Here is a 26,938-nt window from a genome sequence, read left to right as displayed (position 1 = left end):
GCTCGCTGGGCCGCTGCAGCTGCCATCCACCGCCACCACCGCCTCGCCCTGGCTACAGTGGCAGCCGCCACTCCTGGCGGCCTTCGCCGCGCCCGGCGCTCCGCTGCAGCAGCCACTGCCGCTGCCCCAGGGCTTCCTCGCCGCGCTCGCCGGGCCGCTGCAGCTGCCATCCACCGCCACCACCGCCCCACCCTGGCTACAGTGGCAGCCGCCGCTCCTGGCGGCCTCCGCCGCGCCCGGCGCTCCGCTGCAGCAGCCACCGCCGGTCAGCTCCAGCCCCGCATCGACCGCGCCGGCGGGAGTCCCGATCCACCAGATCAAGTTCCCGTCGTCGCCATTACCGCTTCCCCAGGGCGTCCCCATCCAGCAGATCAAGTTCCCGCCGTCGCCGTCACCGCTTCCAGCTTGGATCACTACCCGCCACGTGTCGGCGGCGGTGAGGCTGCAGGCTGCTGCGCGCTGCCTCCTAGCGCGTCGGCGTGTGCGGGAGATGCGTGGTCTGCAGCTGCCGCTCCTCCCAGCTGCGCTTCGCTGCACAAAGGACCTCGATCTCGTCCGATGCGTCGGGGATCTTGGGCATGCTGTTTTCCCCGCGGGCAGCGACCTCAAAGTCCGCGACATCGGCGGTTGGGGGGGTCATTCTCCATCACAAGCCCTCCACTCTTCTCTGTGCGGTGCAGACCAACAGCCGTCCGGCGGGGAGAAGGCAGGGTGTCACTGACAGAAGCGCACCGCGTAGCACCACTGCATTCCGCCGGCCGCCGCGAGGGCGCCTCAGCTGGTCGCTCTTGCGACCAGTTCCAGGTGGCCATACACATGCACTCCTTTTGTCCAGATGATGTCCATGGGATCCAGGTGGCTGTACACGTGCACGTCCGACGTGCGAATGGTGTCCACTTTTTGTTAAGGGGTCCAAAATAAATCGTCCCAGTCCATTTCAGGTTGAGAGTAATAAAACAAGCCGAGATGTAAAAGGCTTGTTTTTAGGTGTTAGGCTTGTGTTGCGTCGAGTCATGGTTATAAGTTGGTTAGGCTGCAGCTCGAGGACAAGCTGCATGTCCAGGTGGGGTGTAGTGTTAGAGTACGTAATAGGCCATTCCTGGGCTGGCGGTATAGCCCGTTAGTCTTAGGGTTAATTAGAGATAAGGGTCGCTTGCTTAGGGGTCAAGTAAGCCTTGCTTGGGAGTCAAGTAAACCTCTCTATATAAAGAAAGGAGATGTATCAATCTAATGAAGCAAGAATTAAGAAGGAAATCCCTTCCATCTTGCCCGGCCGTGGGCAAAAGGCCCCCGGCCGGCCCTCTTGCGCCCTCCTTCTAGCAGCGCCATAACAAGCACTTATATGATGAACCAGTCTTAAGGAAAAATATAACCAGTATCAAATGGACAAACCTTTGGGTTGAGGTCCTTCACTTGTTCTTGGAATGACTCCCGGCTGATGGATGTTCCACAATCTAAGCAAATTACCTCATATACACTTCCATGCAACTCAATTGGCTTACTACCAGCACGATGATGCAATCTACAATACTCATACACAAAGCGATGGTGAAAAATAAGCTGCATAGTCATTCCCAATTAATAATAACACAGAAGCAGGTCATTACCTATCCACATTCTGGGTAACCATCGTGTGAACACGGCCGATTCTTTCTAGTGAAGCAAGAGCATAGTGAGCTGTATTTGGTTGTGCTCGCCTGAACCTTCTCCATCCAGCATAACTCCTAGCCCAGTAGCGCCGTCGGGCTCGAATAGAGCGAACAAACTCCTATTTTTATTCAAATGGAAAATGGGGAAGATGACATAATTATTGGCAAGATGTGGACAAATGGAAAGGGCATTAAGAAGTGATGACCAGCAGAAAGGCAAAATCCAGGGTAAGTTGAGAAAAATTGAAATAACAAAGCATAAAACAGGACCGTGCAGTTAAAACTGTGAGACTAAAGATGGATTACTGTCGTGCCTGATTTGAACTCCCCATTGCAGCTCCAAGAGTTCATTGATCTCTGGAATCTGCTTCAGGATTCGAGCGGTCAAGGCCACACTGTAATCAATCGGACTCCATCCACTAGAGTGAAACACTTACGGTGATTACAGGGTCCAATTTCTTGGTAACCAACCTAGGTTCCAGATGGAAAAGATTCAGACAGCGTATCTGAGGAAATAAAAGGTTTTCTCCTCGCTGGGGCTCCATGGTCATATATTAATGGCGCAGGTTCAAGCAGGTGAGGGGGTTGGCTGCATAACCCAACATGCCAGCTATTCCTCCGCAATGCAGAGCTCGTCGTCACTTGTTCAAGGAACCATTGGTGAACTATTGGCTAGACGAGTAGGCCACATCCTTAGCTTCCGGTTTCCCATCCATGGAGGAATGGTGCGAGAAGGTTCTCCTGTGCCAGTTCATGCATGACAAGATATGCCGAGTGGAACGCCTGCAAGGAGACGAACCACCACATCATCTTGAATGCAGAAAGGCTAACTAAACTGCTGCGGGGTTGCATCAATCCCCTCTGAAGACATCATACTTTTAAGTATGACTAGTGTGACCTCTTGGGAGTAGTTCACGTGCAGAACCTGGGGCTTTTCTGACTTCCTCCTCACGAGAACAAGTCCGTCTGTAATTTGTAATTACTACTCTATTTTGTCCTTAACTGGATGCACCGCTCCTGTTGGTTTCTCGGGAAAAGTAAAAGATGAGAGCTAGATAGATCTAGTAGTATTAGAATTTCAGACCTACGTGTTTTCAGTCAAGATCCAGATAACTTGAGAAAAAGAAAAGGAAGTACATGAGACCATTTTGTAAACTCCTTGATGGTAAAGGAAGAAGCAACCAATGCCACTGGCATTCTTGATCTCACATGGATAATATATGTCTAAGCTGTCAACAAATGCAGAAGACACAACCTTGTTAACTTTAGGACTCGAAAGTCATGATCAAAACTCAAAAGACTATGCTAGACAATTCAAATAATTTGTCTTGGGATATGTCCCTCTCAAAATAACTTCCTGTGATAAACAAAAATATGCATTCACCTAAGCATATTAAACCTATAAGGCACGAACAAGAGTTGTCATTGACAGTCGAATAGTAGGGAGTAGGGGTACACACACACCTGATGAGTGAGTGGTTTGAAACCAGAACTGTATGCTCCATTAGGACTGCCATAAAATCAAAATTCTGGTTAAGATTCAAGGAGGCTGCTATGACTGCTAATACATTCCATGAGATATTTACATATATGTCATGTCCGTACCTCCGATAATCAGGAATTCCTGACTCGGTGCTCATTCCAGCTCCAGTTAATACCATGAGCTTGTTACTGAGACAAGTAACAGATAATTAAGATTTCTCTTCAAATGTAGCTCAAGAACTTGATAAGGAAGTTCAATACAGATTTTCACCTCTTATCTATAAACCGGTACAGTAGGTCCACATCCTTAGAGCTTGGAGGATCTGAATCAGGAACTATCCGTTTGTCTCTCAAAAATTGGATGTAAGTTTCACAATAATCTTTAGGTGCAACAGCTGATGGTGAGTGATTATTTCTTGCTTGAATAGAGCGAAAAGACCATCTCAACGGAAGAGGAATTTTCCTCCTATGAACAAGTCCATTACATATTGATGCTTGGATATTGTAAAAACGAGGACAAAATCCTGAAATATAATTGATTGCAATTAGTTAGTTCGAAAAATAGATTTGCCTAATCGCCCCAGAAAAAGCAATTCTGTTGGCGAACTTGCCTTTTGGTATTCCTCTCAGAGCACTTCCAAAACCTGCAATGATCTGAATTCCATTACACATGCAAATTGTATAATTAGATTCAGTACTGAACACTAGAAAGAGTGTACATTTGAATACATCCAACTTATCGCATAGGTATGTGACCAAGAAGATAACATGAAAATGGTTCCAACAGATTAAAATTTTGGCACCACCATGAGAAAAAAAAATAATGTTCAAAGTCTCGTGGTGCAATACTACATCATAATAATAATACTAGATCTCACAGCATTGTGTCCGAAAAATGTTTTGCTTTCATACAATTGCAAGACACAGAATTTTCTTTGGTTTGCAAGTCTTTAGCAGCACCTTGACGATTTCAGACCATACCCTTTATCTTGTGTGTGTAAGGGAACCTTTTTTTTCGCGGGAGTGGAGTGTGTAAGGGAACCTGAGGTATGAATCGTCACCTCCCCGAAACCAGCATAAGCTGTCAAACTCTGCAACTTCTTTCGCATTTGCATTAGAATAGCACGTGTTACTAAATTTTCGACCCCCAAAAGGTTGTTAATGCTACTTCCGTTTGTCCCCTGCTTGGGTCCTTTGATGCTTTTATCTCATACCAGCTTGGTCGATCCGGGATGGTTCACCTAATTTAACCTGGAAATATGTCCAACAACACAGAAGGATACTGTCGCCCATACAAATTTCCAAGTCGTAAGCTGAAACCTAACTCGTCAAACTCTACACTGCACATATCAGTGTTCACAAAGCTACAATCGCGGCCAGCACCGAGTCTCAGCATGCACGAATAGGCAAGCCGACATCCACACGCGCTGGACCAAACACGAATGGAGGGAACGGTGATTCTATGCTGGGGTGGGAACAGAGAGTAAAATGGAAGGACAAAAATGGAGCAGGGGAGTGATTACCGAAGCCGAAACGCGGGAGCCGTGCGCCGCTAACACCGCCGCCATCAGATGCTGCTGGCGGAGGCGGGAGGAGGGAGGCGGGGGGCGGTAGGCGGTGACGTGGAGGCAAGATCGCCGCGGGCGCGGGCGCAGGCGTGGGGTGGGCGGAGGCTGCCGAGCGCTTGGCTAGTCCTTTTGTTTGGTGGGAAAAATAAACACGGGAAGAAAAACCGGTACACCGTCACGTCGGTCGATAATCTATATCTATATCTATATCTATATCTATCTATATCTATATCTATATCTATATCTATATCTATACCTCTATACCTACTATTAAAGCAAGGTGATATTCTTAGTTTCGTCCCGCAATTGATTTTTTTTCTACCATTAGTTTTGGTCACGTGCGAGATGGCGAGGTGGTACTAAAGTCACGTACGAGGTGACGAGGTGGTACTAAAGGGCTGATCTCAATTTTAAGTCCGTTGCTTTAAGTCCGTTGATGGGTGCTGGGCCTCCTGCACAAAGAGCAGGTCAACAAGCCACGGACAAAGCGCCTTCCCGGGCCAGGAGTTCGTTTGGGCCGCTGCACTATGCTGGGTATTTCGGCTCAGTACTCCCTTCCTATACGATTGAAAAAAAGGCAGGTTTCTCAAAAAAAAAGAGGCACGTCTTAACTTTGTCCGACTCTGCATCAAAATAACACCAAAAAGGTATACACGGGAACTGAAAAGTGAACACGCTTATAAAAGAGAGGTACAACAGTCCGAAACCTACTTGAGATAAGGCACAGTTGGTGCTACAAATACACCCATATGTCCACGCTGATTCTCACACAATCCCGTTCTTTGGTTCAATTAACCAGAATCAGTTTCACACGTGCCTTGTGAGCTTCAATTCAAGTAAGCTGTTTGACAAGTCAGGTTTACATCAGGTACTTTTCTTATCTGTTTCCATGCATGACAAATTTGCATCCCGTTTTCATTAAATAGAGCCAAAGGCACATACTTGGCAGCAGTATGTTAATTTGACAGAACATATCACATAGGTCAATGACTCTTACGATGAAGATAGCAGAAACTTTACTTTTAGGCAGTCTGTTTCTTCTATGAGAAAGGAAAAGTAAACTAACACAAATATAGTTTGAACTTCTAGCAGCTAGATTCGCCTATAGCCATACCAAATTCTCCCCTTTTTCAGTCTGGGTTGTTTGCTCTGTCTGTGCGCGCTTCTCAACTCACCTGTATGCCCCTACACCCTGATCAAAACATGTGCAACAGATCATTGGTCAATGATACTGAAAGTAACAATTCAGACTTGTAGGACATTCTATTTCTGCTATGAAAAAGGGAGTGCAAACAATATCAATACAGTCTGAACAGCCTCAAAGATTTCCCCAGAAGAAATATATAATTCCTTTGTTTGCATTGCACTTGCTAATGTCAGTGTTGTTTGAAGAATAAATAAATAATAATTACTTATAATTGAAAAATCTCATGCAGGCAGGCATTTCTGACAATCTCCAGTAATGGATGCTAAGGAACAAAGAAGAAAAAGAGACAGATAGCGTTATGCACAGATGACCGATGAAAAGAGGCAGGAGCAACTCAAAAAACGCCGTGAAGCCTATCAAAAACAGAAAGAAAAAATAGCAGAGCACAATGCACAGATGACCGATGAAAAAAAACAGAAAAAACTCAAAAAGCGCCGTGAAGCCTATCAACAAAAGAAAGAAAAAATATGCGCCCAACAAAGGCAGATATATGCAAATATGGAGCCAACACAAAAGAAAGCTAGAATAGAAAATATAAATGAGTTGAAGCGCAACACAGCAAGCAAAGACTCAATTGCAATGGTGAACCCTGCATATATTGCAACCGAACAGGAAGTTAGTACTTCTAACTTTCCTGTAAAACACAAAAAACATGTGACGCCAGGAGAAAGACAAGCATTGCTACACCGTCGTAACGAAGAATTCATGACAAGACGGCCGAAAACTGCTTCTGAAGACGCTTCCATGACGGAAACCGGCAACGATGACACAGAACCTCTACAGCAACCAGAAGTCATGATTTACGGTAATACTCTAAATTTTATACAATAGACTGTCATTCAAAATAGATATACACATGTCTGGACAACTAATCATCTTTTCTGGACAGACATCCCCTCATCAATGTTTCCAAGCATCAAAGAAGTGGATGCCCCAACACAAACATCTAATGTAGCTTCGTGGGACGACATTCCCTCTTCAATGTTGCCAACAATCAAAGAAGTAAATGCACGAATACAATCATTATATAATGATGATCACGGTAAGATTACCAATATCATATATACTATTATCCAATACAAAGATTATATGTATGTGTGTGTATGACAATAAAAAATTACTACACAGGTAATGATGAAGTAATATGTGAGAGAAATGCAATCATCAAAGTGGTAGATGCACCAACACAATCAATTTACAATGAGGATCACGGTTATGATAAAGTCATATTTGAAGAAGACACAAACGAGTACGAATACATGTTTTCGGGTCAAGGTATGCTCAGTACAATTTAAATATATTTGCATCTTATATTGACCCTATACTAATTTTTTGATGCTACAAAACAAACTAGAATGGGAAAGAGAAGTGGAAATCGAAATCACAGAAGATGATGAATTTCACAACTCCGACCCGTATGATTTCGTCCATAGCAACATACCGAAGAACACACATGTGCTCAAAACGGTACCAAATTGCAGCTTCTGCCATGCAACAAAATTCAAGAATGAAACTAAGGGGCTATGCTGCAGAAAAGGAAAGATAAGACTAGCCAATCCAGATACACCACCTGAGCTCAAGAGACTTTGGACAAGCAACGACTCTGATGCAAGACATTTTCGGAACAATATAAGATTTTTCAATGGACACTTCTCGTTTACTACTTTATACTGCAACCTTGATAAAGAAACAACCGACATACGAACATCTGGTATATACACGTTTCGAGCACATGGTCAAATCTACCATAATATACACTCATTCGGTAACAGTCACTCAGATCCAAAGCATCTGGAGCTATACTTCTACGATGATGATCCAAGCTTGGAGCATCGGTACCGCCGTTGCCGCGAGGAAATGTACGAGCAAGACAAGCAGGTGATTCGAATAATAACCGACATTCTACGCGATAACCCATACTCTCAACAGTTTAGGAGTTTGGGACAATCCCAGAACCTTGAGGACTACAGACTCATATTGAACCTTGACCAAAGATTGGACCAGAGAACTTACAATGCACCAATCAATTCAGAGGTAGCTGCAGTGTGGATTGAAGGAAATGAAAGAAGAGATACTTATGACAAGAGTGTAATACTACATGGGAACAACAACGAAATAGAGCACATTCGATCATATTATGGGTGTTATGATCCATTGTCGTACCCTTTGTTCTTTCCAAGAGCTGAGCTGGGTTGGCATAGGAAAATCCCAAAGAAGGATACACGAGAGGAAGGTATTGATGCTGATGATATCAATGATGATGATGAACCAGGTAAATTTTCAGACATTGTTCTATCCAAAATTAAATTTACATATACCAAACATTCCTACATATATATGCAACTAACTTTTCATTATTTGCACAGATTCAGTCAATGGCCTGTGGGTAACGATGAAAGAATACTATTGCTATAAATTGCATACACGGCCAAACATATTCAACCCAATATTGCATGGCGGACGACTTTTCCAGCAGTTTGCTGTAGATACATACATCAAGATTGAAAGCTCTAGACTAGATTACATCTGGCATCATCAAAAGGAAATAAGGGCAGATCTATATCAAGGCCTTCTAGACAGCATTCAAGCTGGAGAAGAAAAGGGAAACGCAGTCGGAAAACAGAGGGTACTTGCATCATCATTTATTGGAGGACCACGCGATAAACTTCGCCGGTATCTAGATGCTATGGCTTCGGTTAGAAAATATGGAAAGCCAGACATATTCCTCACAATGACCTGCAACCCCAATTGGGACGAGATCACACGTGAACTACAATCCGGGCAAACACCACAAGATCGCCCAGATATTGTAGTTCGTGTTTTCAGGGCGAAGCTAGAAGAAATGAAGAAGCAACTATTTCAGAAGGCCATTCTCGGAAAGGTTAAGGCATATACATATGTTGTAGAATTCCAAAAGAGGGGATTGCCACATGCTCACTTTTTGCTGATCATGACCGGAAAATATAAGTACACATGTCCAGAACAGTATGACAGAATCATCTCCGCTGAGCTCCCTAACAAGCACAAGTACCCAGAACTCTACAAAATGGTAATCAAACATATAATGCATGGTCCTTGTGGTGCATTGAATAAATTATGTCCATGCACAAAGAATCGTTCGTCATGCAAGAACAATTACCCAAGGCCATTTACCGAAACTACGATTCAAGGCAAGGACTCCGACCCAATATATAAGAGACGCAATGACGGTCGGACTGAAACGGTCCGAAATTGCAAACTGGATAACAGGTGGGTGGTTCCTTACAACCCTTATCTATTAAGGATGTTCAACTGCCACATAAATGTTGAGATATGCTCAAGCATTAAAGCCGTTAAGTACCTATTCAAGTACATCTACAAGGGTCATGATCGAGCATCTGTATCTGTAACTGACAAAGCAAATGAAGCCGAAATCGACGAGATTCAACAATACCGAGACGCACGCTGGGTGACGCCACCAGAAGCACTGTGGAGAATATATGGCTTCGAACTAAGCAAAATGCACCCGCCAGTCTTGCAACTACAGCTGCATCTCCCAAATATGCACATGGTTTCATATCATGGCAAAGAAAAAATAAAGAATGTTATCGACCGTGAAGGCACAGATATATCAATGTTGACAGCGTACTTTCATGCAAACAGCTTACATGAGAAAGCACGAGGCATACTATACAGAGACTTCCCGGAATATTATACTTGGCAAACACGCGGGAAGTTTTGGCAAGAGAGAAAACGGGCCGCTCTGTTCCAGGTTGGCAGAATCGTCTCAGCACACCCGGCTGAAGGAGAACGATACTATCTTCGAGTTCTCCTAAACCATGTGACAGGCGCCACCAGCTACGAAGACCTAAGAACAGTTGAAGCACAACTAATGCCAACCTTCCGTGAAGCTGCAGAAAAACGGGGGCTCATTGAGGCAGACAACACATTGGATGATTGCATGACAGAAGCGGAGTTGTTTCGAATGCCATCATCGCTACGAAGGCTATTCGCGACAATCCTGGTGTTTTGCGAGCCTAGCAACGTCCGTAGCCTCTGGAACAAACACCTTGAGTCAATGTCAGAAGACTACAACAGAAACTGCAAATGCAAGCACACGGTCGAACAGATGGTGCTTAGAAATATCAGAGACATGTTGCACTCAATGGGAAAAGACATAAAATCATTTCCTCTTCCAGAGATCGAGAAACAACATGAGACGACAGACGACGTACCTAGGGAGATCATCGAGGAGACCTCAATCGAGGTGGACCCGGAGGACGCAACTTTACATAGAAACCTAAACAACGAGCAGAGAAAGGCCTATGATGAAATCTTACACGCAATTGACCGCCAAAGAGGAGGCTTATTCTTTGTCGATGGACCGGGAGGCACAGGAAAAACTTTTCTTTACAGGGCACTCTTGGCCACAATACGCGGACAAGGCAAGATTGCTGTGGCGACGGCCACTTCCGGTGTTGCTGCTTCCATAATGCCCGGAGGGAGGACCGCACACTCGAGGTTCAAGATTCCACTAAAAATAGATGATGGAGCTATTTGTGGATTCACAAAACAAAGTGGGACAGCCAAGCTACTCCAAGCAGCATCACTAATAATCTGGGATGAAGCATCTATGACTAAGAGGCAGACAGTGGAGGCGCTAGACAAAAGCATGCGGGACATAATGGACAGACCAGATCTTCCATTCGGTGGAAAAACAGTCGTATTTGGAGGAGACTTTAGGCAAGTGCTCCCCGTTGTTCGAAAGGGAACAAGAGCCCAGATAGTAGATGCATCACTATGCAGGTCCAAGCTCTGGAATTCCATGCGTCAATTGAAGCTTGTGCACAACATGAGGGCTCAAAATGACAAGTGGTTCGCAGAATACCTACTACGCATTGGAAACGGAACCGAGGAGACAAATGATGATAGTGAAATACTTCTACCTACAAGTATATGCGTGCCAAATAAGACGGATGATAATGGCCTGGATAGACTCATCGACAGTGTCTACGGAATGGACAATGCTTCCCTAAAAGATCCAAAATACATCACGTCAAGAGCAATTTTATCCACAAGGAACGACTCTGTAGACAGAATAAACCTAAAAATGATTGATCGCTTCAAAGGAGAGGAGATGGTGTACCACAGCTTCGACTCTGTAGAAGACGACCCACATAACTACTATCCACCAGAATTCCTAAACACCCTCACCCCAAATGGACTGCCTCCACATATGCTAAAGCTGAAAATAAATTGTCCAATCATACTACTGAGGAATATTGACCCCGCTAATGGACTCTGCAATGGCACAAGATTGGTCGTGCGTGGATTCCAGAAAAATGCAATTGATGCAGAGATTGTAGTAGGGCAGCACTCTGGAATGCGAGTTTTCTTGCCACGGATACCATTATGCCCATCTGACGACGACATGTTCCCGTTCAATTTCAAGAGGAAACAATTTCCAGTGAGACTAAGTTTTGCAATGACAATAAGCAAATCACAAGGTCAGACAATACCAAATGTCGGTGTCTACCTGCCTGAACCGGTTTTCTCACATGGTCAACTATATGTCGCTCTTTCTAGAGCGACCTCGACATCAAACATAAAAGTATTAACAGCAACACATGATGAGAACAAGGGGACGGATAAGAAGATCAGTGCAGGAGACACAGACACAAAGGAGAACAAAACGAAGGAGAAGAAGACGGGAAATAATAAGAAGATCGGTACAAAAGGCACAAATACAAAGAAGGACAAAAAGAGGAATAATCAAACAATTAGTACAAACAGGGCATACACAAAAAATATTGTCTACACAGAAGTCCTCACCAAATAGGTAATGCAACCTTTGAAATCTTTTTTCAAAATTTGTAAGTTCATTTACTAACAACTTACGCATTTAAGTTTCACATTACATTGCTAATTTTCTAACCTTACATTCATTATTTCAATTCTACAGAACCATTGATTCTACATAAGAATCCAAAAGTCAACTTCGGAGTTAGAATTTGAAACTACTTCAGCATCTTCAAGGAGCATATCTTCATGTCTGGAACCACTCACTCATTCATAGTTATTTCTTTATGATGTGTCCAATTAATACATGGATTAAATTTTGATCACATTGATGATCTCCATTATGATTGTGCAAATTATGTGTGCAAATTTAGCACCTCTGAGCATGTATACTTGCATTTGCAACTTGCAGTCCTTTTTTCATACTATATTGTGGCTCTGGATTGCTGTATCAACCAGACTGATTTGAACCTACTATGTGAAGACGAGGCTGATGCTTTTGGTTTGCTACTAACATTGGTTTAAAATTTGTTCAAATACTACACAGTGTTATTCAGACCTAGAGCATACAAAGAAGTTAGTGTGCTTGAAACAGGCAGACGGGCCTGCAGAAACTGGTGGCAGAGAAATGTGTACCTTCTTGAGATGTAGCCTCTTAGAAATTAGTATTGTATAGTAAGCACAAACTGGAACTGCACCAAGCGATTGATTTTGGCTCATTGAAGAAGATGCTCAGCAGACATTTGGAGCAGAGACCTGCAGATTTGGAGCAGAGACAGTTGAACTATCATCGATTGAGGTGAGGTTCCCACTAAATCTACCAACTGAGACCAAATCGGTTATAAAACACTAAATTAGATCCATGATGTAATTAATTAATCTCCATTGCAATCAGAATGGGGAAGAGAAGAGAGAAGAGGGTAAATTGCAGGAATTACCTTTGCAATATTGGAGGCCACGTCACGGAAGCAAGGGGAGGCGGAGGGTAGACAGGCGCGACGGAGAATGGAGAGGCCAGCGGCAGCTGTCTGGTGGCTCGCCGGGACGGCGGCAAGGTGGCGGCGTTGGTGTGAAGGGGCAGGCGGCGCACACGCGAGGTCGGCGTGGAGGACGCGCACTACAGAGAACTGGGAGGAGAGGAGGTCGGCAGGAGGGAAGCGAGCGGCGTCGTGGTAGTCGCGCCGCTGTGCGACAGCAGGAGGACGGCGAGCTGAGGCAGATGAGAATAAGTCCGCCGCGTGCAGGAGGCTCTCAGGCAGATCGGGGAGGCAGAAGAGTGCCATTGCTAGGGAAAGAGCAATGGAAGAGGCTGGCGTTGAGAGTGTGCCGACTACGTATAGTGGGCTTAGATAAAGATGGGCCGGGGCTGCCTCTTCAGTGTGTTTCTCTTTTTTAGTTTTTTTCCCTATTTTATCGTTACTCACACAAAAACAATTTTAGTTTCAGCATATAGATTTTTTTCTGACTAGGATTTAACAGAGGTTCAAATATTTCGAAGTTTTACAAACTTTCATGAAAACTGAGTTGGAATTATTACAATATCTCATCATCATAAGTTGTTATTAAATCTTATTATTCTCATCTGTTTCTTGAGAAATATTCACAACTTTTTTTGAGAGTGTGTGTGTTATGTATACCAAGTCCTTATGTTTCGTCCAAGCCCAAATGGTGCAAATTGTCAGTCGTAGTAAAATAAATGGATTTAAAAATATTAAAATTTGAAATAATTTTTCTGAAAATGAAAAAGTAGTGTTATTCTAAACTTTTAAAAAATTGAAAGACCATTCCATACACCACTACATTATCATCGGATGAAAGTGTGGACCTGAAATACATCCCGACAAACGATGTTAGGGAGGCTTTTACTGAAAAGTGATACTTAAGGATACATGTTTACTGACACTCGTCAAAATTGAATATAAAAATTGTTGCAGAACGACACAAGGACTGGATTTTACTAATTTTATCGCCCGTTGCAACGCACGGGCATTTGTACTAGTCTTACTCCTATAAAAAACTCGCTTGGTAACGATAGTGCGTCTCTCATCTGTCATTTCTGATGATTAGATCTGTATCTAACGGTTGTGAAATAAATTTATAGCATTTTTACAACAATAGCCCATTTCTCTACTCCAATTTGCAGAAAACCCTTTATTATCTCATAAGCAATCATATTTCTACCTCATCTCATCAAAACAGCCCGAGAAATATATTTTGAGTGAAAAGTAATATATTTTTAGTGGTACATATGTATATCAAAACAACAGTGTTTTCTTTCAAATTTGTGAACAAGTACTATTCTACTTTAAATCTGTTGCAATGCACGGGCACATTGCTACTAAGAGGGAAAAGAGTGAATTGCACAGAACACAACCTTGAAAGGTACTTATAATAGTTTACATCATATTTTGGGGAAGTTTTCACAAAACCACAATTTTTGGGCTAACTACCAACGCCCAATCTAAATCCTCAAGTTGACAGCTGAACTGACGTACTTGGCCCACCAGGCAGCACAACATAGTAATCAATCAAACCTATATGGTCCCCATTAAGTCGTCTTCCACCCCCACCCAGCTCGTGTGCGCCTCTTCTTCTTTCTTTCTTTGACCGAGGTGGCGGCTGCGTGGCGACTTCGTGCCAGCGGGATAAGGCGACTCGTCGGCGCGGCAACATGGAGTGGAGCTTCAACAGCTCTGGCATCGAGTATGCGCCCACTCTCCTGCACCTCTTGGCTTTGACAAATTGGTTTGTTTGGGGGATTTGGGGTTCGTTGTAACCAAATAGCCACATAGCACATGAAGGACGACACATATATTGAGGATTTTTATCCACTACTAGATGATGCATCAGTTATCACACTTGATTCTTGCAATCCATTAAAGAAGATAGCAGAAGCATGGAAGAAGAAGAAACAGAGGAAGGATGTTATTCTTAGTTCACTGGAAAAGTTGCGAGATGGAACATGTGAACTTTTTGATGAGGACATTGGAATGGATATCATACCAAGCGACGATGATGGCTTTGAACCTGCAATATCAGTTGCGCCAGAATACATGAAGAGTAGAGCACAACCACTTCCAACTAGAGTGTGGTGTGATGAGGGCAGGTTCTTTGGTGGTGAACAACTCTATTTACATTTGTGATTTATGAACATGCATCAATATAGAAGGGCCTTGAAGAATTATCACATTTTTTGAAAAGGGGAAATTAATATCAAATAGATACCAATTACACCCAGCCTCTGCACCAATAAGATGCCTAAAAACATCCAGGATGCACACAACCAAGAAAGAAAATTAAAAAGAAAAAAGAGAAAACGACTCTGCCATGGTGATCAATCACCCGCAGTAGCAGCACTCTAACCACCACCAAAGACAACACCCGGACTAGAAAAAAGGTTCATCGAAAAGCAACGCCTCCCAGAAGAAAACAAAGCACAAGCATTGTCGTTGCCTGATCAAAGATTGTAGGTTTTCACCCTGAAGAAAGAACGCGTTTCCAAAACAATGACTTCAACTAGGTCACTGTTAGGCACGACCAATAAAGGCCAGACCTTGGGTTTTCACCCTGGAAAATCACGTCTCGGTACCCAAAAGAGCACCACCGACAAAAAATTCCACCAATGTTACCGCCCCCACTTGCGGAGGCTACTACTACAAGTCACGTACCACCATGCTCACAGGAACTCGTGCCCGGTCTAGACGGGAACATATCCTACAAGCCAAGCCTAAACAACTGCCTATGAAGCAAGGTCTTCATCGCATCAAAGACCCCGCCTTTGTTCTTTGCAGGTAGTCCAATCACACCATGGCATTCTCCGCATGTGTTGAAACCTTGGAAATCTTGGTGCAGACATGTCCCAATGTGTCAACAAAAACAGAGCTTCGCGATACCCCGGTGAAGCTGGTTATGTTGATGTTTCGGGTGCACACGACCGACCCCTGTCCAATCAAGGTGTCCAAAGAGCGCCATATACGCCAGTCCTTGTTTCCTTCAAAGGAGAGGTCCGGAACTCGCCAATGGCCAGATCAAAGAGGATTGCTTTCACGCCGAGCCCGCCGCACACCTCATGTGTAGTAGCCCAGCGCGCCCACGACACTGAATCCATGATCCAGCTCACAGCAGAGAGTACTGACCAGATCTACCGTTGATAGTAGCCCATGTCCAAGGCCCTCGTGGCAGACGAATCCGTCGCAACCCGACTTCGCCGGTACAAGCCGTCGGTAGCAGCCACCTAAATTGTAGCATAATCGGCTCAACCAGGCCCTTTGACCATGAGATTTGCCGATGACAACCGTCCGGGGTCACTCTGGGAAGCTGATAAGCACATTTCATATATATAATTTGACACCCAAATATAGCATCTGTTGTGATCTGAGAATCAATTCTTGCTATGAATTACCGCATATTTTAATGAGAATCATATAAAGGGTTCATTTACTTGTCACTTGTTTCTTTTGCAGAAAAGTGCGCAAAGGCACTATAATCATCAAGATTCCGAATATATGGCTAACCAGAAGAGAGAAGGGCATGAAAGAAATACGTCAAGGACTTCAGTGAGAAGAAAAGAAGTATCCAAGGGAGCAAACTAAAAGAAGAAGGGGATCTTCTTGGGAAGAAATGAATAGAAGAGGAGGGCCAAATCATAAAAGTGGCAGATCAGATGGGGATCAAAATCCCTAGATGCATCCATTCCCAAATCGGGCCTGGCTACACCTCTCTCTCCCTCACCTCTCCTCCAGCTCCGGCCGCTGCCACGGCCAGGCCGGCGTGGTGGTGCGCCTCCCATCCATCAGCGCCGCAAGCCATCACCATCTCCATCCATCTCCACGCACCATCCATCAACGCCGCCACCAGCGCCGCATCACCACCTCGCACCCCCAGCACATCACACCACGAGCTCCTCACTGAACCTCCTGCCACCGATCTGAAGCTCTTGTTCTTCTCTCAACGCCCCTGATGCTCCTTCTCCTTGCACCTCCTTGTTGCTGCTCTTCCCCTCCTTTTCTGCTACTCAAATCTCTCTGCTGCTCCCTCACGCTCCTGCCTGCCGCTGCTCTTTCTCTAACCTCCCCACGCCTCTGCTCTGCTTCCTCACCTCCATTGCTGCTCCCTTCTTCTCAACGTGACCTGCTGCCGCACCTTCTGCTCCTTATCTCCTTCTTCAACCTGCTGCTGCTCGCCCTCAACCCTCTCTGCTGCTTTTCTTCTCCCTCAACGCCTGCTGCTGATTCCTCTCAACGCCCCCTACTACTTCTTTCTTCTTCCACCTGCTGCTGCTTCTCTTTAGATCCACAAAACTGCTGCTGCTGCTCTCTCTCTCTCTCTCTCTGAATTTTCTATAAGCTAAGATGTGTAAAATTTTGTAATATTCAGATTTTTAAGAGTGTTGGCAACATGTAGCTTGTTCTGTTTGGTACTTGTAATATATAATGCTTGTCTTGAATTTCTGTAGGCTGTGAGAAATAATTGTCCTTGAAATCTTGCTCTGTGATTTAGTAACCTTCTAGTATATTTGTGTGATCACCTTGTGTACTAGTCCCTGTACTAGTTCTCTGTACTTATCCTATTTGTAGTCTCTGTGTGTTAGCTCTAGTACCTGTGATATGTATGAGTGTTTGTGTTGTGATATATTTCTGTCCCTATCATATTAGCTTGTTTCTTTCCTTCTGTCATTGCTTGTTATATATGTCTATGTTTTTTTGAACTCCCTTATCATTGTTGCTAGTATTGTAGTTCTCAAGTAAAACGAAAACACAAAAAAAAATACATTGAGTAAAATCTGAACCTTCTTGTGCTGTTTGCATTTTATCACTGTTTTCACCACCCAATTGTGTCACCTAGATTTAGTCGAGCATAGTCGTCGTCGCCTAGTCCCTGAGGAGAACACAACATCCGTAGTTTGGGGCGTAAAAACCCCACTATACTTTCAATAGATCATTTTGGCGCCGTTGCCGGTGACTAGCGTCGAGCGATTGTGCGAAGCTATAGACTAGGCTTAGTATAGTTTTTGTTTAAATTTCCAGTCAAATTTATTTCTGTGTTTCTTTTACCTTTTTACTTTTTGTTGCTTCGGCTTATTAGGATACTAACCCTCTCACCAATGTTTGATGTTTGTGAGCGTGTGTAGGATATCTTATTATTTGTAGGCTGATTAACAGTTTCACTTGAACATATGGCTTTAGTACGCGATCTTTGGTTGCCAAGTAGTTTGGACACGATGACAGGGCCAATTTGGCCATCTATTGAGGCCGAAAATTTTGAGTTGAGGCCTGGACTTATTGCTCTCGTCTTGTAGAATCAGTTTAGAGGATTACCCAATGAAGACCCTCATGAGCATATTAGTAATGTTCTGGAGTATGCCAATACAGTCCAGTATCATGGCGTTTCCCAAGATGCTATCAAGTGTATGTTGTTCACATTCTCTCTCAGAGATGCTGCTAAGGACTGGTACTATTCTTTGCCATCAAGATCATACACTTGGGGTGATATTTCACAAGCTTTCCTGCATAGATATTTTTCACTTTATAAGCAAGCTGCAATTCGTGACCAGATCCTCAGTTTTGCGCAAGATGGTAGTGAGAGCTTGTATGCAGCTTGAGAGAGATATAAGTATTTGCTTAGAAAATGTCCTAATCATGGGCAAAAGGATTGGTTAGTGCTTCAGATATTCTATAGAGGGCTGACACATGCTTCAAGAGATCGTATTGATATGTCAGCTGGTGGAACAATCATGAACAAGACCGTTGAGGGTGCAATTATTCTCATTGAGAGCATTGCCTTCCACCAAATGCAATGGGGTTATGAAAGGCCTAGTTCAAATCTGAAGGTTGCAAGCCTCGTGCAATCAGAAGCCGTGTGTTCCATAAGTGAACAGAAATCATCCATGGCGCCTAATATTCAAAACCAGCATGTTTCATTCTGGGGACAACAACATTTCATAACTGAATTAGATCCTCCATATAGAAAGATTGATCTTACTTCAATTATCCTTGATGATGATTATGACATTTTTCAAGATGATGAAACTACTGTAGATCAGATGGAAACCACAGTAGCAGATCCAATACCTCATGGCAATGAAACTGTCCAGAATGAGTCAAAGTTGCAAGAAGATGTTTATGAGGAACCTACTCTGATTGATGCTAAGTTGAGACAACAAGATATGGAGAAATTCATTTGTGTTAGTCAACTATGTGACTGGTGGAATTTAGTCGTGTCACCAATTGCCCACACTTGTGTTTCAACTGTACCTGGGCTATTTGTCAAGAAGAAATCATTAGCTCCACCGGTGGTTGCCTCTATCACAGTTAAAGAAAGTATCTCAGAGAAGAATAATGAAGATGAGATTCCAACTCCTGCACATACAACTAAGCAAGTCGGAGACATTCCAAGGAGAGAGATACAAGAGGTTGAGTCAAATTTAGAAGAGTCGATACTTCAATATCCTGAGAAGATCCCACATGTTGTTGAGCTGCATGACTGGTGGAAGTCATCAGTGTCACTGTTGAAACTTAGCAGTGATGGTGACGAGGAGAACATTGCTCAGAAAGACAGCGAGGTAGTGATCTCAGCACCCCTACCAGATCATGTTAGTGAATATTCACAGATGGGGACACTTCAAACTCAATTAAGTGTTGCTGGTTGTAGCACCATAGAAGATTCAGAGGAAGAGAGTCCTCAACTTGAAGAAGATTTACAAGAAGACAAGGAACAAGATGATCAAGAGCTGCAATTTCCAAGTGATCAAGTTGAAGACTCATCATCTACTATTTCTAAAGAAGTTCAGGAAGCTGCTGTAAATCAAGATGAAGAACCTGAGATTCATTGGCCTATTGTCATACATGAACCTGATGTGTCAGGTTTACCTAATCCTCTTGATGACATGCTGCCTTGTGATTTCTTTGCTTCTAACTTGCATTGCATGATGCCATCACTTAAGGTAGATTTGAAAAATTGTTTGCTTGGACATGATCATACACACCCTGTTAGTGGCGTTGCTCATATCTCTGTTCATGATACTTATGTTCCTGATGCTATACCCATGCTTAATGAAACGTGTGATTCTAATACTAGCATTGAGCTTACTGATTTGTACCATCCTAAACATGTGCTTTATAGCTATGCTTATGTAATTGGGTACTCTATTGATGATTTAGAGGGCATTACCCCTTTCACTTGTATGGTCTCTTTTGTCGAGTGCTCTTTCAGGTTTTTGCTACTGCACCGTTCACTACATGCTGACCAAGTTCGAGGTGACATTCCTTGGGACCCCGGTGGATTTAGAGCATGGTGAAGAGGAGAAGCAATGGGCACATACAAGGAAGAGAAAAGATGGAGCATGCACGAGGATAGAGAGCATGAGGATAGAGAAGTAAAAGGAGAGGAGCTGCAGTTGGTGAGGTGATGGAGCGAGTTCTACTTCATAAAGCCCGGTGAGCTGTTTCATGACCCCAATCTGAATATATCATCCATTGATACATGCTGAAATCAATTGCTATTTGAGTTGCTTAAGCCATTTCTTAAATGATGTCCCACTGAATTTTATTTGACATATGGTGCTTGATGTGAATTTGTAACTGATTTGTGAATGCCTTGTAAACTAGTGATCTACATTCTGCATGCTTTGCTGTAATTAGTGAAGGTTATTAGTTTTGAGTGCTCAAATCCCTAGTACATTAGAAAACTTCATCATTTTCTGCATTTACTTTGATACACCTAGATCATCAAGTGTCAGATGCTGAATTTGTGCTAAGTGTGTTCCTATTGAGAGCAATCACCTAACCACTATGGATTAGCATGCTATGTTCCCTGGATCGGTAGTATGTGAACCAGACATGGATGAGTGATGATTCTTGTTTTTGTTCATTTGAAAAGTAAAAAAGAACTATATCTTATAATGAATGAATAAGTCTGATTCTTCGGAGGATGACGATCTTAACATATTTATGATCTTCAAGACTTTCTCTTCAAATAATCGGCGTAAGAGGGCACTCCGCGACCTCGCCGAAATTCACGAAGTAACCACAATGAGCCCATGGAACGACACGGCAATAACCTTCATCGTCGACGACGAACCAAGGGCCCGATCAGTCTGAGCACCCGCTGCCTTGGTTCTAAACCCTATTGTGGACGGCTTTCGACTTACCAAAGTGCTCATGGACGGCGACAGTGGGCTTAACCTCATCTACGACGACACGCTCGAAAAAATGCACATTGACAAAACACACATCGAGCAAAGCAATACCACCTTTCGAGGCATCATCCCCAGTCGAGAAGCACGATGTTCGGGGACAATCAAACTGGATGTAGTATTCAGCACGCCTGAGAACTACAGGTCCGAAGAGTTGCTCTTCCACGTGGCTCCCTTTAATAGCGGATATCACGCCCTTTTGGGACGGGACGCTTTCTCATGCTTCCAAGCCATACCCCATTACGGGTACATGAAGCTTAAAATGCCAGGGCCCAACGGAATAATCACATTTAGGAGTGATCTGGATAAAGCACTCGGCGCCGAAAACAAAAACGCAACCTTGGCCCTTAAGACACTATCCAAAGCCCTTGCGGCCGAAGAACTAACCACCCTGTGATCCACGGTGGACAAGGATGATGTGATTCTCGATAAGATACCTAAATCCACTTCTTTCAAGCTAGCAGATGAAATAATTAAATTCAAAGTACACCAAATGGATCCTAATAAAACAACATCCATTGGAGCACAGCTGGATCCGATGGTAGATGCCGCCCTAGGCGTGTTCCTACGCGAAAATTGGTATATCTTCGCTTGGCACCCTTCGGACATGCCCGGGATCCCACGCAGACTGGCCGAACACAACCTCAACATAATCAAAGGGTTCAAACCAGTCAAGCAAACGCTACGATGATTTTTCGAACACAAACGACAAGCTATGGGGGAGGAGCTAGCCAAACTACTCGAGGTCGGGTTCATCAGAGAAATCAAACACCCGGATTGGCTAGCCAACTTGGTCATGGTGCCGAAGAAGGATAAATCTTGGCGCCTTTGTGTCGATTTTCAAGACCTCAATAAGGTTTCCCCAAAGACCATTTTCTGTTGCCCTGCAATGACCAGATTATCGACGCGATTGTGGGACACGGCTCATTGTGTTTCCTCGATGCTTACTCTGGATACCATCGGATTAAAATGAAGGAGGCCGACCAGGCCGCTGCAGCGTTCATTACCTCGTACGGGCCTTTTTGTTTCAACACTATGCCTTTTGGGCTTAAAAATGCGGGTGCCACTTACCAACGCATGATTCAAACATGTTTGGAAAAACAAATCGGTAAGATAGTGGAAGCATATGTGGATGACACGTCTCCGTCGTATCTACTTTTCCAAACACTTTTGCCCTTGTTTTGGACTCTAACTTGCATGATTTGAATGGAACTAACCCGGACTGACGTTGTTTTCAGCAGAATTGCCGTGGTGTTATTTTTGTGCAGAAATAAAAGTTCTCGGAATGACCTGAAAATCAACGGAGAATTATTTTGGAATATATAAAAATACTGGAAGAAAGATCCACGTCAGGGGGGCCTCCACCTGTCCACGAGGGTGGGGGCGCGCCCCTTGCCTCGTGGGCCCCATGACGCTGCACCGATCTCAACCCTAACTCCATATATTCACTTTCAGGGAGAAAAAACCAGAGAGAAGAATTCATCACGTTTTACGATACGGAGCCGCCGCCAAGCCCTAAACTCTCTCGGGAGGCTGATCTGGAGTCCGTTCGGGGCTCCGGAGAGGGGAATCCATCGCCATCGTCATCATCAACCTTTCTCCATCACCAATTTCATGATGCTCACCGCTGTGCGTGAGTAATTTCATCGTAGGCTTGCTGGATGGTGATGGGTTGGATGAGATTTATCATGTAATCGAGTTAGTTTTGTTAGGGTTTGATCCCTAGTATCCACTATATTCTGAGATTAATGTTGCTATGACTTTGCTATGCTTAATGCTTGTCACTAGGGTCCGAGTGTCATGATTTGAGATCTGAACCTATTATGTTTTCACCAATATATGAGAGTTCTTGATCCGATCTTGCAAGTCTATAGTCACCTATTATGTGTTATGATCCGTTAACCCCGAAGTGACAATAATCGAGATACTTACAGGTGATGACCGTAGTTTGAGGAGTTCATGTATTCACTAAGTGTTAATGTTTTGTTCTGGTACTCTATTAAAATGGGGCCTTAATATCCCTTAGTTTCCAATAGGATCCCGCTGCCACGGGAGGGTAGGACAAAAAATGTCATCCAAGTTCTTTTCCATAAGCACGTATGACTATATTCGGAATACATGCCTACATTACATTGATGAACTGGAGCTAGTTTTGTGTCACCTAGGTTATGACTGTTACATGATTGATCACATCTGGCATAATTCTCCATCACCGATTCAATGCCTACGAGCTTTTCATATATTGTTCTTCGCTTATTTACTTTTCCGTTGCTACTGTTACAATCACTACAAAACCCAAAAATATTACTTCTGCTACCGTTACCTTTTTCCACCGTTACCACTACTACCATATTGCTTTGCTACTAAATACCTTGCTGCAGATATTAAGTTTCCGGCTGTGGTTGAATTGACAACTCAGCTGCTAATACTTGAGAATATTCTTTGGCTCCCCTTGTGTCGAATCAATAAATTTGGATTGAATACTCTACCCTCGAAAACTGTTGCGATCCCCTATACTTGTGGGTTATCAAGAACATTTTCTAGTGCCGTTGCCGGGGAGCATAACTCTATTCTTTGAGTCACTTGGGATTTATATCTGCTTATCATTATGAAGAACTTGAAAGATCAAAGAACTAAGATTTTTCCCTCAACTACGAGGAAAGGTAACAAACTGCCATCTAGCTCTGCACTCGATTCACCTTCTGTTTTGAGTAAGCTTGCGACACCTAAACCTGCTTCTGCTATTAATTCTGATATGTCGCTGATACGTCTTCAACGTATCTATAATTTTTGATTGTTCCATGCTATTATATTATCAACCTTGGATGTTTTATATTCATTTATATGATATTTTATATGATTTTTGGGACTAACCTATTAACCTAGAGCCCAGTGCCAGATTCTGTTTTTCCCCTTGTTTTAGAGTATCGCAGAAAAGGAAAATCAAACGGAGCCCAATTGACCTGAAACTTCACGAAACTTATTTTTGGACCAGAAGAAGCCCACGGAGTATTAGAGATGGACCAGAAGAGTCCTGGGCTGCCCACGAGGGTGGGGTCCGCACCCACCCCCCTGGGCGCGCCCCCTGCCTCGTGGACAGCCCGGAGATCCACCGACATACTTCTTCCTCCTATATATATACCCATATACCCTAAAACCTTCGGGGAACAGAATAGATCGGGAGTTCCACCGCCAGAAGCCTCCGTAGCCACCGAAAACCAATCTAGACCCGTTCCGGCACCCTGCCGGAGGGGGAACCCCTCATCGGTGGCCATCTTCATCATCCCGGCGCTCTCCATGACAAAGAGGGAGTAGTTCTCCCTCGGGGCTGAGGGTATGTACCAGTAGCTATTTGTTTGATCTCTCTCTCTCTCTCGTGTTCTTGAGGTGGTACGATCTTGATGTATCGCGAACTTTGCTATTATAGTTGGATGTTATGATGTTTCTCCCCCTCTACTCTCTTGTAATGAATTGGGTTTTCCCTTTGAAGTTGTCTTATCGGATTGAGTCTTTAAGGATTTGAGAACACTTGATGTATGTCTTGCACGTGCTTATCTGTGGTGACAATGGGATATCATGTGATCCACTTGATGTATGTTTTGGTGATCAACTTGCGGGTTCCGCCCATGAACCTATGCATAGGGGTTGGCACACATTTTTGTCTTGACTCCGGTAGAAACTTTGGGGCACTCTTTGAAGTACTTTGTGCTGGTTTGAATAGATGAATCTGAAATTGTGTGATGTATATCGTATAATCATACCCACGGATACTTGAGGTGACATTGGAGTATCTAGGTGACATTATGGTTTTGGTTGATTTGTGTCTTAAGGTGTTATTCTAGTACGAACTCTATGATAGATTGAACGGAAAGAATAGCTTCATTATTTTACTACAGACTCTTGAATAGATTGATCAGAAAGGATAACTTTGAGGTGGTTTCGTACCCTACCATAATCTCTTCGTTTGTTCTCCGTTATTAGTAACTTTGAAGTGACTCTTTGTTGCATGTTGAGGGATAGTTATATGATCCAATTATGTTATTATTGTTGAGAGAACTTGCACTAGTGAAAGTATGAACCCTAGGCCTTGTTTCCTAGCATTGCAATACTGTTTGTGCTCACTTTTATCATTAGTTACCTTGTTGTTTTCATAGTTTTAGATTTCAAAAACCTATATCTACCATCCATATTGCACTTGTATCACCATCTCTTCACCGAACTAGTGCACCCATACAATTTACCATTGTATTGGGTGTGCTGGGGACACAAGAGACTCTTTGTTATTTGGTTGCAGGGTTGCTTGAGAGAGACCATTTTCATCCTACGCCTCCCACGGATTGATAAACCTTAGGTCATCCACTTGAGGGAAATTTACTACTGTCCTACAAACCTCTGCACTTGGAGGCCCAACAACATCTATAAGAAGAAGGTTGTGTAGTAGACATCAGTCGCATGTTATTGATGATGCCACTTCTGCTATGCATGATACTTATGATGAAACTACTTCTATGCTTGATACTACTGTGCCACTAGGTGAATTTCTTTATGAACAACTTGCTAGGGCTAGAGAGAATGAAATTATTGAAACTGATAATATTGATAAAAGTGATGATGAAGATTCTCCCCCTAGATATGAATTACCTGTTATTCCTGAGGGTTATGTTATGGATGAAGAAACTGCTAGAGACTTTCTTGCTTGCAATAATAGGAGTGATCTTAAGAAACATTTAGCTAAGCTGAAACAAAAAACTTTGAATGCTAGAATGAAATATGATCCTGCTTATGCTACTTCACCTATCTTTGTTACCGATAAGGATTATGATTTCTCTGTTGATCCTGAGTTAATTACTTTGGTTAAATCTGATCATTTCTATGGCTATGAATCTGAAACTGTTGTGTCACATCTTACTAAATTAAATGATATAGCTACCCTGTTCACTAATGATGAGAAAAGTCGCTACTATTATATCCTTAGATTATTTCCGTTCTCATTAAAGGGTGATGCTAAGATATGGTTTAGTTCTCTTGATCCTGGTTGTGTGAGTAGTCCCCAGGATATGATTTACTACTTCTCTGCTAAATATTTTCCCACTCATAAGAAACAAGTTGCTTTAAGGGAGATATATAATTTTGTGAAAATTGAAGAAGAGAGTCTCCCACAAGCTTGGGGGAGGCTTCTCCAATTACTTAATGCTTTGCCTGATCATCCTCTCAAGAAAAATGAAATACTTGATATCTTTTATAATGGACTAACCGATGCTTTCAGAGACTACCTGGATAGTTGTGTTGGTTGTGTTTTCAGGGAAAGAACATTTGATCAAGTTGAATTTCTATTGAATAATATGTTGACTAATGAAAATAATTGGACACTTCCTGAACCAACTCCTAAGCCAACTTCGAAGAAAAGGGGTATTATATTTCTCGGTCCTGAAGATATGCAAGAGGCAAAGAAATTTATGAAAGAAAAATGTATTAAAGCTGAAGATGTTAAGAATTTACCTCCTATTGAAGAAATACATGGTCTTAATTTGCCGCCTGTTGAAGAAACACATGGTCTCCATAACCCGACACAGGTAGTAAAGGTAAATTCTCTCTATAGATATGATAAAGCTGAAATCCCTCCTGCTAAGTTTGCTAGCCAATGTTTGGATGAATTTGATAACTTTAGGGTTAAGTAAGAAGATTTTAATGCTTATGTTGGTAGACAATTGAAACATAATGCTTACATGATTGAATACTTGAGTGATTATATGGCTAATGTTAAAGGTGAACTTAAACTTATTAGTAAACATGCTTCTATGGTTACCACTCAAATAGAACAAGTACTTAAAGCTCAAAATGATTTGCTCAATGAATTAAATAGTAAGAAAAATAATGACTATGCTGTTAGAGTTGCAACTAGAGGAGGTAAAGTGACTCACGAACCTTTGTATCCTGAGGGCCACCCTAAGAGAATTGAGAAAGATTCTCAGAGAGCTAATATAGATGCACCTAGTCCTTCTAAGAGGAAGAAAAAGAAAAATGATAGGACTTTGCATGCTTCTAGTGAACCTGTTATTGA

At 43.1% G+C, this 26,938-nt stretch overlaps 2 protein-coding genes across 2 annotated transcripts in view; both read right to left on the bottom strand.

Annotated features, from left to right (window-relative positions):
• Positions 1-4,809, bottom strand: part of LOC119300796 (NAD-dependent protein deacylase SRT2-like) — a 7,812-nt gene extending 3,003 nt beyond the window's left edge. Inside the window, exons 1-7 of the mRNA XM_037577683.1 lie at positions 4,655-4,809; positions 3,743-3,785; positions 3,403-3,655; positions 3,255-3,320; positions 3,114-3,159; positions 1,608-1,768; positions 1,393-1,522 (exon numbers count right to left, since the gene is read on the bottom strand). Coding sequence (XP_037433580.1) covers positions 1,393-1,522; positions 1,608-1,768; positions 3,114-3,159; positions 3,255-3,320; positions 3,403-3,655; positions 3,743-3,785; positions 4,655-4,699 — 744 coding nt within the window. The 5' untranslated portion in view covers positions 4,700-4,809. The remainder of the gene's footprint in view (positions 1-1,392; positions 1,523-1,607; positions 1,769-3,113; positions 3,160-3,254; positions 3,321-3,402; positions 3,656-3,742; positions 3,786-4,654) is intronic.
• Positions 4,810-5,507: 698 nt separating this feature from the next.
• On the bottom strand, positions 5,508-13,035 carry LOC119297157. The gene is made up of 3 exons (XM_037575052.1): positions 12,623-13,035; positions 12,321-12,440; positions 5,508-5,891 (listed from the first exon to the last, which is right to left on the bottom strand). The coding sequence occupies exons 1-2, from the start codon at positions 12,965-12,967 to the stop codon at positions 12,417-12,419; spliced, it is 369 nt and encodes a 122-aa protein (XP_037430949.1). The 5' UTR covers positions 12,968-13,035; the 3' UTR covers positions 5,508-5,891; positions 12,321-12,416.
• Positions 13,036-26,938: the final 13,903 nt, after the last annotated feature.

This window comes from Triticum dicoccoides, chromosome 5A (assembly GCF_002162155.2).
Source record: "Triticum dicoccoides isolate Atlit2015 ecotype Zavitan chromosome 5A, WEW_v2.0, whole genome shotgun sequence".
Lineage (NCBI taxonomy): Eukaryota > Viridiplantae > Streptophyta > Magnoliopsida > Poales > Poaceae > Triticum > Triticum dicoccoides.
Note: the sequence above shows the minus strand (reverse complement) of the source record. Positions and strands in the feature narration are given on the sequence as shown.

Bases quoted from the DNA above. Each gene is read 5' to 3' on its own strand.
- LOC119297157 (XM_037575052.1), bottom strand. From the start codon at position 12,967: ATGGCACTCTTCTGCCTCCCCGATCTGCCTGAGAGCCTCCTGCACGCG. The intron at 12,441-12,622 runs GTAATTCCTGCA...CCAAATCTGCAG, and splicing joins TGGCCTCCAATATTGCAAAG to GTCTCTGCTCCAAATGTCTG.